Genomic DNA, 18,523 nt, shown 5'->3' with positions numbered 1-18,523 from the left:
TGCTCGTTTATCCATTTAATGTGTTTACCTCTGGTTTGGGCAGAAAAACATGTCCAGGCAAGGCATAAATAAACCTTTTTTTGGGCCTGCAGGCCCTCCACAACAACCACTAATTTTAATAATATTTGGGTTCTTACACAGTTATGGAAACATTCTATGATAGTATCTACATCTAGTAATAACCAGCAAAATACAGAAACATTAATTGAACTGGAAGAGACTATTCCCGTGGTTAATGCTGCTTGTGGTCAAATATGCTGCTTGCCCAGGAGCTGGGCTCAAGGAGCAATTTCTGCTCTGTGGCAGGAGGCAGTAGAGAATTACAGAGAGGCATTTAAGCATTTACTCACAGATTGTTACCCACTCGTGGGGCTTAGCCACAGTCCAGACAGTGCCCAAACACTTTCAGGGGACTCTGTCTTGTTGGACGTTGAGGCTTGAATCTTCCCAGCTCCTGGGGAAAGGATGCAGTCAGTCTCTGACCTTTGTTCTCCTGGCTTCTTATGGACCATCTGTGTATATATCCAGGGATTCTAGGCAGGACCTTCAGGTGCAGAGGCAGCTGTGGTGCAGTCTCAGCACGATGTCACGCTGGCCACATAGGCTGATGGTGTGCAGGCATCCAGGGTCTGCTCCTGGTAACTGGCAGCAGTGGAGTTTAGCAGGCAGGCAATAAGGCAGTGTGCAATGGCAGCAGGGCTGGGCACAGCAGAGAGAGCAAGCAAAGAGCAGGGAGGCAAAGCAGGGACGCACAGGCAGGTTGTTCACCTGCCTATCTCCTTGTATCAATGTGGGCCCAGATTAATTGCCCTTTGGACACAGAACAGCCAATCAGGATGGCAGTTAGCCAAACCTTACCATATGAGGCAAAGCCACAGGCTGTCTTTTCCCTAATTTGGGAACAGCACAGGCCTTGCACTAGGCAGGCACAAGCTAAGTGTGTGCACCTTACACCACAGGACCCTGGGCAGGCCAGACTCAGTGGCTCCAGGTTCTTTTGTGTCCGTTCCCGGGCTTGCCTCTGGTAGAGCAGAAGAACATGTCTAGGCAAGGCAGGACATGTACAAGCCTATTTTGGGCCTATCAGGCCTACCACAACAAGGGGTTGTGGAGTCTCCTCCTCTGGAGAGATTCTAAACCCACTTGGACATTTAGATGCTGGGCAAGCAGCTGCGGGGACCCTGCTTTAGCAGGGAAGTTGGACTAGACAGTCTCAAGCTGTGCCAGGGGAGGCCTAGGCTGGATGTTAGGAGGAAGTTGTTGTCAGAGAGAGTGATTGGCATTGGAATGGGCTGCCCAGGGAGGTGGTGGAGTGGCCGTGCCTGGACGTGTTCAAGCAAAGCCTGGCTGGGGCACTTAGTGCCATGGTCTAGTTGACTGGCTATGGCTGGGTGCTAGGTTGGAGTGGGTCTCTTCCAACCTGGTTGATTCTATGATTCTGTGATCTCCAGAGGTCCCTTGCAAACCTTGCCCCCATTCTGTGATTGTATATTCCAGAAAAAAAGAGTATTCTGAAGAGAGAAGCTATGCAGTCACACTTGCTAAAGCTTCAGAATCCTCTGTGGAAATTCTCTCGTAAGAAAGGCAAAAAATCAAAGTTCCCCTCCCTCCCAAAAAAAAAAAAAAAAGTTAAGAACTTACCTTGAAAAGAACACTTCCCTGAAGGTGTTGAAGACCAGGTTGGATGAGACCTTGAGCCACTTGGTCAAATGGAAGGTGTCCCCATCCATGGCAGCAGGGTTGGAACTAGATGATCTTTAAGGTCCCTTCCAACCCATTCTATGAATCAATAAAAATCAATCAGTTGTGCAGTTCTCTCTCTTTCACCTGGGTCCTGACAGAAGTCCCTTACCAGAGACTAATAGGCCTGATCAGCTGCAGTGGTAAGTAGAGAGTGTGCAGCTTGAGGTTTGAAACCAGCAAAAGCCAGAGGACAGCAGCTGCAGCAAATGCTGTGTTCTTGCATTAGGAGAGGTGACTTTTGTCATTCTGCATTTGACAGCCTGGGGGGAACAGTTTGCAAGTCAGTCACATGCTCGAACTTGTAGTTCTAACAGGTACATCGTTTCTGTTCTTCCTGTAAAAGCTTTTCCTCTGGAAAGCTTCATGAACTTCAAAACACCTTCAGAGAGGCTTTGCAAAGATTTGTTGTCTGGTTTCAATGCAGTAATGCACTGAAATCCTTTGCTTTTTGTTTCCCCCTAATTGTTCTGTTGAGTTTGGGTTTGGGGTTTTTTGTTTAGGGCTTTTGAGTTTGGTTTAGAGTTTTGGTGCTTTTTGTTGGGTTTCTTTGTAAAATTTTGTCTTTTTTCTTCGGGGGTTTCTCTCTTCCCCCCTCTTCCTCCTTTGCCTCTCTCCCTCCTCTCTCCCTCCTCTCTCCCTCCTCTCTCCCTCCTCTCTCCCTCCTCTCTCCCTCCTCTCTCCCTCCTCTCTCCCTCCTCTCTCCCTCCTCTCTCCCTCCTCTCTCCCTCCTCTCTCCCTCCTCTCTCCCTCCTCTCTCCCTCCTCTCTCCCTCCTCTCTCCCTCCTCTCTCCCTCCTCTCTCCCTCCTCTCTCCCTCCTCTCTCTCTTCTCTTTCTTTTTAATGATGTGGGTTTCTGGCTGGCTGGTTGGGGTTCTTTGGGGCTTTTTTCTTCAGGTGCCTGGGTATTGCAGTTTATCACATCTCCTGCAGCTTTCCTCATAGGCTTTACTAAATGACTTTCTAGAATCATTATTAAACACATGCCCTCTAAAACTAGAAGCCCAAGTCTGGTTTAGTTTGTCTCAACTTTGATGTTCCTGGTAGCATCTCTTGCTTTAGTTCTCGCTGTTGATTTCTTTGTCATCCTGATTTCCTCAGGTTAACATTTAGTTGAGCTTATGTACATTTTAATGTCCTCTTTAGCACCTTGAAAAATTGCTTCCTAATCCCTCATCATCATCTTTTCACCAGTGAGTACAATGTCAGGTTATCTCCATGCTTTGTGTGTCAACCTCTTTGCTTAGTTTTGCTGCTGCTGCTTGGCACTTGGAAGCTTCCTTAGATCCTTCTGTGTAATAAGCTATCCAAAGTTATCCCCTTCCTTCCTGTTTTCTGGACCTGTGTTCATCATGCTTTGCCATTTTCATTGCTCTTTTGATCATGGCTGTGATGCTTTATGTTCTTACTCATTTGATGGTCACTCTTGAGATATTGTCCTCCAAAGGCTGCTGCCATACATTCGAAGTCCACTAAGTTAAAGCTCCTGAACCTTTTGTTGTTGCTGTGTTAACCTCTTCTGGATTGCAAGTGACTTGTTTTGCTGTGCCTTAGTGCTGTGATCTTTGACTGCTGCACAGTAGCAACTCCTGCACTTGTCCTCATATACCCTACCCAGTGACTAGATTTGGGCACCTATTAATGACTTCATTTTTCCCTAAGTTCTTTTAGAACCTCTGCTAAGCAGTATTTTTGTTCAGAGTCACTCAACTTCCCCCTTTCTTCAGCTCTTTATGTCAAAGTTTTGACCAACAGCTTGGAAAATCTCAGGAAAAAGGCTTACAACTAGATGTAAAATAGAAATAGGAGCATCCAAAGGGGGTTAGATGGACAATGATTTTCAGACTTTGAGGTATAGCTAGATACAAAAATGTCTCCCACTTCATGTATTTATGATTAGTAGTATTTATATATAGTAAACTGATATATTAATATAGCTATGAAAATAGAGAGAATGGTCTGCCTTTCTTTATATATATGTAAGAAATTAACTGCTCTGCTAATTGCAGTTAATGAAAAGGAGCCTGAGATGACACCTCATTGCTCTCTAAAACTACCTGAAAGGAGGTTGTAGTGAAGTGGGTGTTGATCTTTTCTTACAAGTCACAATGGATGAGACAAGAGAAAATGATCCCAACTTAACAGCAGGGGAGGTTAGACATTAGGAAAATGGAAAGGGTTGCCAAAGACTGCCCAGGGAAGTGATTGGATGTATTAAAAAGCCATCTAGATACTGTGCCCAAGGAGATGGAGTAGTAGTGGCCTTGGCAGAGGTAGATAATGGTTGGGATTCTAGATACTGTGCCCAAGGATAGGGAGTAGTAGTGGCCTTGGTAGAGGTAGATAATGGTTGAAATTGATCTTGAAGGTGTTTTCCAACCATAATGATTCTATAATGACTGCCACTGACCTTTTTATATCCCTTTTTAAACATGGAGCCACCTGAAAGAGAGTCATTTCCTCTACAACATGCATCCTGAGCATTTTTCAGTAGTGCCCAGTGACAGGACAATGGAAAATGGGCACAAACTTCAACCTAAGGAGTTCTGCCTAAGCAGGAGGAGGAACTTAGAATCATAGAATCAGTCAGGGTTGGAAGGGACCACAAGGAACATCTAGTTCCAATCCCCCTGCCATGGGCAGGGACACCCGACCCTAGAGCAGGCTGCACACAGCCTCAGCCAGCCTGGCCTTAAACACCTCCAGCCATGGGGCCTCAACCACCTCCCTGGGCAACCCATTCCAGCCTCTCACCACTCTCATGCTGAACAACTTCCTCCTCATGTCCAGCCTGAATCTCTCCACCTTGAGCTTTGCTCCATTCCCCCTAGTCCTGTCACTCCCTGAGAGCCTAAAAAGTCCCTCCCCAGCATTTTTGTAGGCCCCCTTCAGATCCTGAAAGGCCACAAGAAGGTCACCTGGGAGCCTCCTCTTCTGCAGCCTGCACAGCCCCAACTCTTTCAGCCTGTCCTCACAGCAGAGCTGCTGCAGCCCTCTGAGCATCCTCCTGGCCTTGCTCTGTACATGATCCAGCATCTCCACATCCTTCTTGTAATAGGGGCTCCAGAACTGGATGCCCCTATTAAATTAACTTAATTAATTTAACTTAATTTACTTAAAGGAACTCTTCAATTTAAGGGTGATGGAGCCCTGGAGCAGGCTGCCAAGAGAGGTAGTGAAGTCTCCATCTCTGGAGAACAGTCAATACCTATCTGGACCTGTTCCTGTATGACCTTCTCTAAGTGAACCTAGCTTAGTACAGGGGTTGGACTCAATCTCCAGAGTCAGTCACCAATCAATCTACAGTTCTGTGATTCTGTGCATCAATCCCAGTCTGCAGATGTGTGATGCTAATGTTTAGAGAAATCCAATCTCTCATACTCTGCATGGGTTCTTTTTTTTTTGCTGTGTGTGGATTGATTTCTTTTTGTGTCTTGTGTTGCTTGCTTTGTGTTTGGTGTTTTGTTTTTTGGAGTTTTGTCTTTTTTTTTTAATGATTCATAGTTACTTACAAGAAACAATCTGGATATCAGGGTGAAGTATCCCACTTGCCTTCTTTCTCTAGGCCTTGCTACCGGAGCAGCGAGCAGTGCATGCAGATTCCTACCGGAGGATCGGGCACCTCTGACAGTTTGGCTGCTTCTGAATCTCATTCCTTACCATGACAAACACACACAAACACATGAACTGGCATAAGCTGAGAAACTTGAGGATCAATTTTTTTGTGCTTTTTATTTATTTATTTATTATGTTTTTTTTTTTCTTTACAAACCAACCAAACAGTTAAGGAAAGCAAAAAAAAACAACCCAACTGAAACAGAACAAAAAAAAGAACCCTACCTAAAACAGAACAAAAAAAAGAACCCTTACCTAAAACAGAACAAAAAAAAGAACCCTTACCTGAAACAGAACAAAAAAAAGAACCCTTACCTGAAACAGAACAAAAAAAAGAACCCTTACCTGAAACAGAACAAAAAAAAGAACCCTTACCTGAAACAGAACAAAAATCCCCACCTAAAACAGAACAAAAAATCCCTACCTGAAACGGAACAAAAACCCCTACCTGAAGCAGAACAAAAAACCCCCCTGACCTAGACAGAACCAATAACCCCCCCCCCCCCCGACCCAAATGGAACAAAGAAAACCCCCCTGACCCAAATGGAACAAAAAGAATACCCCGACCCAAATGGAACAAGCAACATACCCTGACCCAAACGGAACAAAAAACCCCCTCACCCAAACCCAACAAATAACCCTGATCCAAGCGGAACAAAAAACTACCCTGACCCAAACAGAACAACAAAACCCCCTGACCCAAACCCAACAAATAACCCTGATCCAAATGGAACAACAAAACCCCCTCACCCAAACCCAACAAATAACCCTGATCCAAACGGGACAAAAACAATCCCCGACCCAAACGGAACAAAACCACAACCCTGACCCAAACAGAACAAAACCACAACTCTGACCCAAACAGAACAAAACCACAACCCTGACCCAAACAGAACAAAGGAACAACCCCAACCCAAACAGAACAAAACCACAACCCTGACCCAAACAGAACAAAAGAACAACCCTGACCCAAACAGAACAAAAGAGCAACCCCGACCCAAACAGAACAAAAGAGCAACCCCGACCCAAACAGAACAAAAGAGCAACCCCGACCCAAATAGAACAAAACCACGACCCCGACCCAAACAGAACAAAGGAACGACCCTGACCCAAACAGAACAAAACCACAACCCCGACCCAAACAGAACAAAAGAACAACCCCGACCCAAACAGAACAAAAGAGCAACCCCGACCCAAACAGAACAAAAGAGCAACCCCGACCCAAACAGAACAAAAGAACAACTCTGACCCAAACAGAACAAAAGAACAACTCTGACCCAAACAGAACAAAAGAACAACCCCGACCCAAACAGAACAAAACCACAACCCCGACCCAAACAGAACAAAAGAACAACTCTGACCCAAACAGAACAAAAAAACCAACCCCTACCCAAACAGAACAAAACCACAACCCCGACCCAAACAGAACAAAAGAACAATCCCGACCCAAACAGAACAAAAGAACAACTCTGACCCAAACAGAACAAAAGAACAACCCCGACCCAAACAGAACAAAAGAGCAACCCCGACCCAAACAGAACAAAAGAGCAACCCCGACCCAAACAGAACAAAAGAGCAACCCCGACCCAAACAGAACAAAAGAACAACTCTGACCCAAACAGAACAAAAGAACAACTCTGACCCAAACAGAACAAAACCACAACCCCGACCCAAACAGAACAAAAGAGCAACCCCGACCCAAACAGAACAAAAGAACAACTCTGACCCAAACAGAACAAAAGAACAACTCTGACCCAAACAGAACAAAAGAACAACCCCGACCCAAACAGAACAAAACCACAACCCCGACCCAAACAGAACAAAAGAACAACTCTGACCCAAACAGAACAAAAAAACCAACCCCTACCCAAACAGAACAAAACCACAACCCCGACCCAAACAGAACAAAAGAACAATCCCGACCCAAACAGAACAAAAGAACAACTCTGACCCAAACAGAACAAAAAAACCAACCCCTACCCAAACAGAACAAAACCACAACCCCGACCCAAACAGAACAAAAAAAGAACACCCCTGACCCAAACAGAACAAAACTACAACCCTGAACAAAACAGAACAAAAACAATCCCCGACCCAAACAGAACAAAAAACACCCCTGACCCAAACAGAACAAAACCACAACCCTGACCCAAAGAGAACAAACAGAAAACCTCAAGCAACCACCCCCAACCAACCACCCACCCACCCACCCCCAACCGAACAACAGAAACACAACAACAACAAGAGTCTCCGTAGTGTTCTTTATTTGTCTAGAAGCTGTTTTGTTGGGAGTGCATAAAGCTGTCTCTTTCTTTTGGTTGTTTTTAAGTGTTGTTTTGTTACAAATGCTCCTTTATTTATGTTATTTAAAGTGTGGAAGTCGTTGACAGCGTGAAGAGAGGCTATTTTTTTTTTCCCCACAAATGGTACTAATTTTATATGAGGCTGGGAGAAAATCTGGGGTATTTATACTGATCTTTTTTTTTTTTTTTGTATAAGATGTATAAAATTTTTACCAGGGAAAGGTGAACCATTTTTTTTGGATGTAAATGAAAAATAAAAATGGTCTCTTTTTTTTTTTTTTTAAACATAATGTCTCTTGTCTTAATAGCGTCAATATTGGTTGGTTCCTGTGATTCTGTTAATAGTTGCAGCTTTGTGAACAAGATTTGGATAAAATCACAGAATCAAGCAGGTTGGAAGAGACCTCCAATCTCATCCAGCCCAGCCTAGCACCCAGCCCTAGCCAATCAACCAGACCATGGCACTAAGTGCCTCATCCAGGCTTTGCTTCAACACCTCCAGGGATGGTGACTCTACCACCTCCCTGGGCAGCCCATTCCAATGCCAATCACTCTCTCTGGCAACAACTTCCTCCTAACATCCAGTCTAGACCTCCCCTGGCACAGCTTGAGACTGTGTCCCCTTGTTCTGTTGCTGGTTGCCTGGCAGAAGAGACCAACCCCACCTGGCTACAGCCTCCTTTCAGGGAGTTGTAGACAGCAATGAGCTCTGCCCTGAGCCTCCTCTTCTGCAGGCTGCACACCCCCAGCTCCCTCAGACTCTCCTCACAGGGCTGTGCTCCAGGCCCCTCCCCAGCCTTGCTGCCCTTCTCTGGACACCTTCCAGCACCTCAACATCTCTCTTGAATTGAGGAGCCCAGAACTGGACACAGCACTCAAGGTGTGGCCTGAGCAGTGCTGAGCATAGGGGCAGAATAACCTCCCTTGTCCTGCTGGCCACACTGCTCCTGAGCCAGCCCAGGATGCCATTGGCTCTCCTGCCCACCTGGGCACACTGCTGCCTCATCTTCAGCTACTCTCTTCCAGCACCCCCAGGGCCCCTTTCTTCCCGACTGCTCTCCAGGCACTGTAGTGCTGCTTGGTTGTTGTGGCCAAAGTGTAGAACCCTGCGCTTGGCCTTGTTCAGTCTCATCCCATTGGCCTCTGCCCACCCATGCAGCCTCTCAAGGTCCCTGTGCAGGGCTCTCCTACCCTCCAACAGATCAACACCTCCCCTGGCACAACTTGAGACTGTGTCCCCTTCTGCTGCTGGTTGCCTGTCAGGAGAGCCCAACCCCACCTGGCTACAGCCTCCATTCAGGTAGCTGCAGACAGCAATGAGCTCTGCCCTGAGCCTCCTCTTCTGCAGGCTGCACACCCCCAGCTCCCTCAGCCTCTCCTCACAGGGCTCTGCTCCAGACCTCTCACCAGCTACGTCACCCTTCTCTGGACACCCTCATGAGCAAGAATTTCATTCTAATAGCTAATCTAAATGGAGCTCCTTCCAGTTTGAAGCCATTATTCCTCATCCTATCACTAGATAGGAGTTTCTGGTGTTAGAAATAAAGTATTGGGTGGAGTTCAATCAGTCCCCTCAAGCCATCTTTCTACAGTGTAAGTTTAGATGAGCAACTACCTACCCAAAACACTCCTCTCCATCTTTCATTTTTCCTCCCCTACATGAGTGCAAGTACTTCTTGTTTTGAAGGTATTTTTTTTTGGACAGGATCTTAGGCATTCAAAACCTGCCTGGATTTCTTCCTGTGTGACCTCCTTTAGGTGAACCTGCCTTGGCAGGGGGATTGGACTCTCTGATCTCCAGAGATCCCTTCCAACCCCTACCATTCTGTGTCTCTGCTACATTAATACCTCAGTGGTGGTGCTAGTTGTGCATCGCTTTTTTTGAGGGGAGTCAAAGTCCACAGCTTTCTAGAGCAGTATGTCCAGAGCTGCAGATTCCAGCCCTGCTGGGGTCACCTCCTGCCTCTTCCAAGTTGATTTTGATGTGTGCTAGGGCTCAAGGTTAATCTTCTCAGCTGACTTCCTAGAACAAGAGTAACAAACCACCACTAAAATAGAGAATCCTCTTTCCTTGCAGTGTCTCAAATGCAAACAGGTTTCTTGTAGTTCCTGGGGGGTTGTAATTTACTGGGGGGGGGGGGGGGTTTATTTCACTCAAACATTGGTGTGACAGATCTCTTACGACACTTTCAGTTGGGCTTACCTCAGGGAAGAGAAAGAGCACTTGAGAGTTACCATTTGGAAAGGTTATTTATGGACAGTTAATCTGAAGTACACTTTAAAATCAAGTTTGGGATCATGATGTTCTGTTTTTTAGGGTCTTTCTCAATTTCAAGGGGGCCTGGCATGGGAAAGTTGTCAGACAGGAGACCCTTATGGCCTCACCTTTATTGTTTTTCCTGAAGTGGTGAAGATTTTGATCTCTGGCAGCCTGGAGAGAAGGGGGTCGAAGGGGAAGACCTTGCTTTCTATGACTCTCTGAAAGGAAGCTGGGGCCAAGAGAGGGTTGGCCTTTTCTCCCTAGTAACAGGTGACAGAGTGAAAGAAGATTTAGGTTGGATATTAGCAGAAACTTCTTCTCTGTAAGGCTCCTCAAACATTAGAACAGGCTGCCTGGGGAGGTGGTTGAATCCCCATTCGTGGAGGTGCTTCAAAGAGGCAGAGATGTGATACTGAGGGACGTGGCTTGGCACCAGACTTGGCAGAATTAGAGAATGGTTGGACTTGATGATTTTAAAGGTCTTTTCCAACCATCTGTTGTCCACAGTTCTGTGATTCTGTGGCACCTGAGTTACAACCAACACTATTTTTTTGTTTCTAGTTATTCATCTACTTTCCCAGCTCTGTTCTTGCTTTAAATTCATGGAATCATAGACCCAGGGGCTTTTTATTCTGCAAAAGAGGAGACTGAGAGGAGATCCAATCAATGTTTATAAATATCTGAGGGCTGGGGGTCAGGAGGGGGGAACAGGCTCTGCTCACTGCTCCCTGGGATAGGACAGGGAGAAATGGATGGAAGCTGCAGCACAGGAGGTTCCAGCTCAACACAAGGGGGAACTTCTTTGCTGTAAGGGTCTCAAAGCGCTGGCACAGGCTGCCCAGAGAGGTTGTGGAGTCTCCTTCTCCAGAGACTTTCCAGGCCTGTCTCAAAGGAGCAGGTGTGGATCTGTTGGTGGGTAGGAGAGCCCTGCAGAGGTGTTAGCACTCAAGGTTAATCTTCTCAGCTGATTTCCTAACACAAGATCAACAAACCATCACCCAAATAGAGAAACCTCTTTCCTTGCAGCCAGTGTCTCAAATGCAAACAGGTTTCTTGTAGTTCCTGGGGGGTTGTAATTTACTGGAGGAGATTACACTCAAGCATTGGTTTAACAGATCTCTTATGACACTGAGATAGATACTGCACTTTCAGGTGGGCTTGTCTCAGGGAAGAAAAAGGGCACTTGAGAGTTACTATTTGGAAAGGTTATTTATGGACAGCTAATCTAAACTACACTTTAAAATCAAGTTTGGGATAATTATGTTTATTTTTTTAAGGTGTTCCTCAATTTCAAGGGGAGAGCTGTCAGACAACAGACCCTTATGGCCTCACCTTTATTGTTTTGCTGAAATGATGAAGATTTTGATAGGTAGTTTTGATGGGCACTTAGGCAGCACCTAAGAATGGAGAACTATCCAGATGTGTCTATCACAGTCAAGACAGAACTTAGGATTTTCTTGCATCTGAAGTGTAACTTAAGAGTTGGAAAACTAATTTAAAGCTGTGAGTGTCCTGTAGTGTTGCCATAACTTGTTGCTCCCACTTATTTTCTTAAAGATTAAATCAGAGGGGAGGGAGGGGAAAGAAGAGACTGGTGAAAGTCAACTCATTTTTGGAGAGCTGCTGTTTGTTAACTGATTCTCACATAAATGTTGCTTTCCAGGGAGGCCATGAGCAGCTTCTAAAAATGATGGAAGAACGTATGATGGATGTTGAACAGAAACTAAGGCTTGTGAAGAGGCTTCTCCAAGATAAAGTGAATCAGCTCAAGGAACAAGTAAGCAGTCTTAACTCTCTTCCTCGAATCATCCCTGTCACTCTGTTAACAACTGAGTGGGCAAAAGCTGCCAAGTCATGCCTGGCAAAGGAGGAAAAAGAATTTCCTCAAGAGCACAGACAGGACTATTGTAAAGTTATTCATTTCTCTGTGCCCCTTCTCCCAAGGCACCCTTGGCTTCACGTGGTTTGGGGGTTTTGGTTCTTGCCATGCTCTGCCTTCACAGGATCACAGGCTCACAGGATGTTAGGGGTTAGAAGGGACCCAAGGAGATCGAGTCCAACTCCCCTGCCAGAGCAGGACAATGCTATCTAACACAGATCACAGAGGAACACATCCAGACAGGCCTGGAAAGGCTCCAGAGAAGGAGACTCCACAACCTCTCTGGGCAGCCTGTGCCAGTGCTCTGTGACACTTACAGGAAAGAGGGTCCCCCTTGTGTTGAGGCAGAACCTCTTTTGCTGCAACTTACACCCATTGCAAGTGATCAGAGCCTGTCCCCCACTCCTGGCCAGCGTTCAGATACTTCTAAACATTTATCCAATCCCCTCTCAGTCTTCTCTTTTATAGACTAAGAAGTCTCAAGTCTCTCAGCCTCTCCTGATAAGCCATGCCCTCCAGTCCCCTAATCATCCTCATAGCCTCCGCTGGACTCTATCCAGCAGATCCCTGTCCCTCTGAAACCAGGGAGCCCAAAACTGAAGGCATTATTCAAGATGAGGTCTCAGCAGGTCAGAGTAGAGGGGCAGGAGAACCTCCCTTGATTTGCTGGACACACTCTTCCTAATACAGCCCAGGATCCCATTGGCCTTCTTGGGCACAAGGGCACATTGCTGTGCCATGGGTAACTTGGTATCCACCCGGACCCCCAGGTCCCTCTCCACAGGGCTGCTCTCCAGCAGATCACCTCCCAGCCTGGACTGGGGCAGTTTGTTATTCCTCCCCAGATGCAGGACTCTGCACTTGTCTTTGTTGAACTCCATCTGGTTCCTCTGTGTCCAGCTCTCAGTCTGTCCAGGTCTCTCTGGATGGCCACACAGCCTTCAGCTGTATCAGCCAAGCCTCCCAGCTTGGTGTTGTCAGCAAACTTGCTGAGCAGACTCTCTGTGCGCTTATCAATGTCATTGATGAAGATGTTGTCCTCAGTAATGGGTTCAGTTTTGAGCCCCTCACTACAAGAAAGACACTGAGTTGATGGATCATGTCCAGAGGAGGGTTGCAAAGTTGGTGAAGGGTTTGGAGAACAGCTCTGGTGAGGAAAGGCTGAGGGAACTGGGATTGTTTGGAGAAGAGGAGGCTGAGGGAAGACTTCATTGCTTTCTACAGCTACATGAAAGGAGGTTGGAGTGAGGTGGAGGTTGGTCTGTTTTTCCAAGTATCAGGTGATAGAACGAGGGGGAATGGCCTGAAATTGTGGCAGGAGAGGTTTAGGTTGGATATTAAGAAATATGTCTTTCCTGCAAGAGTGCTCAGGCATTGGAACAGGCTGCCCAGGGAGGTGGTGGAGTCACCATCCCTGGAGGTGCTCAAGAAATGTGAGAACATGGCACTTTGGGACATGGTTTAATGGCCATGCTGGTGTTAAGTTGATGATTAAACTTGGTATCTTAGAGGTCTTTTCCAGTTAAACTCCATGAAAAGGTGTTTGGAACTCCCAGGTGTGACATAATAACAACATGTGATGAGGTTGTGGAGTCTCCCTCTCTGGAGATATTCAAGACCCACCCAGATGCGTTCCTGTGTGATCTGGTATAGGTGATCCTGATCTGGCAGGGAGGTTGGACTGGATGAGCTTTTGTAGTCCTTTCCAGCCCCTAACCTTCTGTTATTCAATGTTTTCTACTAAGGTTCAGTCTCCTTTTTCATTCTAAGGAAGCCTTCTGCTGACAGGACCTCCTGCCAAAGGGCTGTTGCCAAAAGCATGTAGAAAAGTGCTAGGCTGCTCCCCCCAATTTTGAAGTAGGAGCTGGTGGTCCAGACTTCAGAGGCAGTATCTCAGTGGAATCACTGGGTTTGTGGGTCCTTATATGAGCCAGACTCATTTATAGAGGGTGAATGCAATGAAGCAGCATCCATAGAATCATAGAATCAACCAGGTTGGAAGAGACCTCCAAGCTCATCCAGGCCAACCTAGCACCCAGCCCTAGCCAGTCAACCAAACCATGGCACTAAGTGCCCCAGCCAGTCCCTCCTTGAACACCTCCAGGGACGGTGACTCCACCACCTCCCTGGGCAGCCCATTCCAATGCCAATCACTCTCTCTGCCAACAACTTCCTCCTAACATCCAGCCTAGACCTCCCCTGGCACAACTTGAGATTCTGTCCCCTTGTTCTGTTGCTGCTTGCCTGGGAGAAGAGACCAACTCTACCTGGCTACAGCCTCCCTTCAGGGAGTTGTAGATAGCAGTGAGGTCACCCCTGAGCCTGCTCTTCTCCAGGCTAAATAACCCCAGCTCCCTCAGCCTCATCAAAAGATGATGAAGGGAATGGAACATCTGTCTTATGAGGAAAGTCTGCGGGTGCCGGGGCTCTTTAGCTTGGAGAAGAAGAGACTGAGAGGTGACCTCATCAATGTTTATCAAGATGTGCAGGTGAGTGCCAGGAAGCTGGAGCCAGGCTCTGCTGGGTGATGCCCAGGGACAGCACAAGGGACAATGGGTGGAAGCTGAGCCAAAGGAAGCTCCATTTAAACATGAGGTGGAATTTTTTTTCTCTGTGAGGGTGACAGAGCACTGGAACAGGCTGCCCAAGGGGATTGTGGAGTCTCCCTCTCTGGAGGTATCCCAAACTTGCATGGATATGTTCCTGTGTGATCTGGTCTAGGAGATCCTGCTCTGACAGGGGGCTTGGACTGGATGAGTCCAACCTGACATTCTGTGATTCCTTTCACCATCCTGAGTAAATCCCATTCTATTTCCAACCCAGCTTTCCAAGAACACTAAAGCAGATGCAATGGTCAAGGACCTCTACGTGGAGAATGCACAACTGCTGAAGGCTCTGGAGGTGACAGAACAGCGGCAGAAAACTGCTGAAAGGAAGAACTATTTGCTGGAAGAGAAAATTGCCAGCCTGAATCGGATAGTGAAGAACTTGGCATCGCCGTCGTTAAAGTCAGCCTCTGAGATAAGGTCATAGCAAAGCCATTCAGGTCTGCCACAGCCCCCTTGCACTTTACTGAAATGTTGGCATTTCAGCTTTTTTTCCCCACTGTGTTGCCTTTTTTTTTCTGTACTGATGAGTTTTAGTGAACAAAGGAGAGGAAAGAGCTCAATTCCAAACCTGGACACTGCCAAAAATAGATTTTAATTCTTTTTTATTATCTTTAATTCCCAAGTTGGTTGTTTTTTTTTCTGCTCAGTTTTGGCTAAAAGTTATCCTCACTACAGGTTAACTTTAAGGTTAACTCTGATGTTTGGGTTTAATGTAAAGTCTGAATTTGCTGTACTTGAGGTGATTATTCCTGCCTAGATTGAAGCCAGGGTCCACCACAAACTTACATCACTGAATTAAACCTTTAGTTTTGGCTTCCTACAATACTTCACAGCCCAAATATTGATAGGTCAGTCAACAACCCAGTCAACAACCTCATTTTAAAGTGCTGGTGAAAGCAAGGCTTTCCTGGTACAGCCCTGTGCCCCAGCAAGTGGGTTCTGGTATATTGTGAAGCATTTTTTCACAGCATACTGTGATACTGTGAAAAAATGCTCCACTTTAGACAGAATTTTGGGTTGTTCTTCGTGGCTGTTTCTCTGCAGAGCTCAGACCAAAAAAAAAGAAATGTTGTCTTAAAAAACTATGTAAAGAGAGTTATTTTCTCCACCTAAGTGTGACAGTATTTCATCTGAAGAAAGTTCCCAGCTGGCAAAGAAAAAAAACCCCAAACTATTATGTATTTTTGCTTTTCCTTTTAAGCTGTGCTGCCAGACAACTTAAAAATGGTAGAGAGGTACATGGTAAGGAGTTATTCTAAACAAAGGCAGGGCCAGTGAAGATGTGAGGTTTATATAACTTGTATATTCATAGATATATTCTTATATAACTTGTAGATTCATTAAAGCAGTGGCATAGGTTTATTAAACAACTGGCAGAGGAATGAAGGAGGGAGGATTAGAGTGGTTTTTTTTGGTGATATCCTGTCATTTAGGGCTCAGAAATGTGGAGCTTTGCCAGCAATGCAGCATTCAAGTGATCATTTTGAAAGGTTTGACTCCTGCAGAAGATCTGAGGGCAGGATCTGTTACTAATTGTGAGGAAACATATTCGCCGTGAACGTGATGAACTCAGGGAATAACAGCCTAGATTAGCTTCCTTCACCATCATCAATGTGGATATTAGTGCCAGAGGATAAAGATAGATCTGCATTAGGAAAAGCAGGAGAAAATCAAGCTCTGTTTGGATGAGTATTTCCTAGGCCTCTGTTCAGTCATGAAGGTGGAAGAGCATCAAGGTTTGTAGTGACAGGTCCATTTTGATCAGTCAGAGAGGCTGGGAAATGCAAGTTTTCTGAGAACACCTTCAAATATGGCACAGAAGCAGCTGAAGGAGGAGCTTGCATGCTCAAACACTTGTACATAACCTATGAGCAGTTTAAATGCCCTGTGCCACCATCAAATCAGTAAGACACGCTCAACAACGTAACTAAAACTGGTAAGAAGGGCCACAGCGGCAATTCTTGAAACTGGACCTCGTTAAATATGCAGGAATTCGGAATGCAGGGGAAGGTGGTGGGATGTTTTGTCTCCAAGACAGCTAGCAGGGTGACAGTTCTGACAACAAAGCCAAAAGTCCCCCAGAACCTGGGACAAACTGCTTGCAAGATGTGGGATAGACCATGGAACATGATGCCATGTGGTACTACTGTGTGGTTACAGGGGATGTCAGTTCTGTCTGGGTGCTTATACACCCATTTTGAAGGGTTGAGGGACTGTATTAGATATAGATGGTATGACCTCCTTCTCTTCTTTCTCCTTCTCTCTTTCTTCTTCTCCCTCCTCCTCTCTTTTTCTGTCTTCTCTTGCTCCTTCTCCTTCCCTCCTGCTCCTTCTCCTTTTCCTTTTTCTCCCCCTCTTTCTCTTTCTCCCTCTCTTTTTCTCTTTCTCCTCCTCTCTTTTTCCCTCTCTCTTTCTCTTTCTCCTCCTCTCTTTCTCCTTCTCTCTTTCTCCTTCTCTCTTTCTCCTTCTTTCTCCTTCTCTCTTTCTCCTTTTCTCCTTCTCTCTTTCTCCTTCTCTCTTTCTCCTTCTCTCTTTCTCCTTCTCTCTTTCTCCTTCTCTCTTTCTCCTTCTCCTTCTTTCTCTTTCTCCTTCTCTCCTTCTCTTTCTCCCTCTTTCTCTTTCTCCTCCTCTCTTCTTTTCCTTCTCTTTCTCTTTCTACCCTCTCTCTCCTTCCCCCTCTCTCTCCTTCCCCCCCCCTCTCCCTCCTTCTCCTTCTCTGTTGCTTTGAGGCAGTAGAGTAAACGATGCAAATAGAATGATGTAAGAAGAAGGTGTTGGGGTATAACAATAATTAAGTATAAATTATTTTGCTGTTCTAAGCAACCTGCACTGGGTGTTCCTCTAAGCTATCTCAGCTTCAGGGATTGACACCTCCTGCTTTTTTAGGGGCTGCACAGTTGTATTCCAGCAACTTGAAATGTCAGGCTGACAAACTGCATTGCTATAAACCAGAGCTTTTTAAAAGTTGAAGCAATGAAGAGCTTGTTGCTTCTTTTAATATTAATCACTGGTGCCAGCTATAATTATTCTCTGTGTGCAGGTACCAGGGCCATGTGTCAGCAACACATTTTGGGGTGCTGAGTCAGGGAAATCAGCAGAGTCTCAAAATAATCCTAGGAAATAATGTAAAGGGGGGTGGGATGATCAGAACTGTAAGTGGGAAAATATAATTAGGCAACACTTAACTTCACATCTTGACCTGTGTTTACTTCCAATGCTCAGTCTGTGATCAAAGGCTGCAGAGAGGGAGTGAATATTTCACTTAAATTATTGTGCAATTAATTTCACATTACTCAATCTTCAAGGTGAGACTACTTAAGTCGTACTCTTGATCTCCTGGATTGTTACCAGGCTTTTTATAAACCAAACATGCAGAGTTTTCCAGAACACAGTACCATAAGAAGGGAGAAACAGAAGGAAGAAAGAGAGAAAAAAGGTTTTTAACTTCTCCTTTTCTCATCTTATCCCACCCTGCTCTACTTTTATTTAACTCAGCTTCCCAAAACTAACCTGAGAAGAAGAGGAGGAGGAAAATGTCTAGTCAAGATTTATTTTTTTTAAACAAAACTCCACTGGAATACTTGGGAGAATTAATTCTCAGAAGTGCCTTTTGGAATTACCTATTCTAGAGCCTTCCCCTCCCGTTGGTGTTGCTACAGGGACAATTCAGGACAAGGGAAAGCAGGGGAAGGTGATAGTGGTGCTGCTTACAAACAAGCGTGGTGTTGCTTATGGGTTCCTTCTATCAGCTCAGAAGATAAGCAGCTGATTTTGCCAAGCCGAGGCTACTGAAAGTAAGCAAACAAACATGTCAGTTGCTAAGCATTGGTGGTCTTTGTGTGCACAAATGTGTCTCCTATGCAGTACAAGCATCTTAAAGATACCAAAGTATTTCATAGTATTGTACCAATCAAAAACCACTGAATTTCTAGACCTCATGCATACAACTGGTCTCACAAGTTAAGATATGTTAACTCCTTTGTTACCAGGAGGCAGTTGAAATGTTTTCAACTCATGCTTTATGAATCACTGTGAAAATAAAGGCACATAGAGATCTCTTGGGGCGGGAGTTAAAATGAAGTGTGTTAAATTCACCCATTTGGAGCGCTGCCTGTCA

General features: G+C 45.6%; 1 protein-coding gene across 10 annotated transcripts in view; it reads left to right on the top strand.

Moving 5' to 3' along the window:
* The window catches only part of NIN (ninein), a 118,442-nt gene extending 101,612 nt beyond the window's left edge, over positions 1 to 16,830 (top strand). For 6 of the 10 annotated variants that reach the window (XM_064143085.1, XM_064143178.1, XM_064143112.1 and 3 more), the window contains 2 exons: positions 11,582 to 11,695; positions 14,621 to 16,830. In XM_064143085.1, the coding sequence (XP_063999155.1) occupies positions 11,582 to 11,695; positions 14,621 to 14,830 (324 nt within the window). In that variant the 3' untranslated portion in view covers positions 14,831 to 16,830. Of the gene's footprint in view, positions 1 to 2,886; positions 2,934 to 5,305; positions 5,748 to 11,581; positions 11,696 to 14,620 lie in introns of those variants that run through there. The other 4 variants (XM_064143161.1, XM_064143121.1, XM_064143138.1 and 1 more) reach the window with 2 other exon arrangements.
* Positions 16,831 to 18,523: the final 1,693 nt, after the last annotated feature.

Source organism: Pogoniulus pusillus, chromosome 1 (assembly GCF_015220805.1).
Source record: "Pogoniulus pusillus isolate bPogPus1 chromosome 1, bPogPus1.pri, whole genome shotgun sequence".
Taxonomy (NCBI): Eukaryota; Metazoa; Chordata; class Aves; order Piciformes; family Lybiidae; genus Pogoniulus; species Pogoniulus pusillus.
Note: the sequence above shows the minus strand (reverse complement) of the source record. Positions and strands in the feature narration are given on the sequence as shown.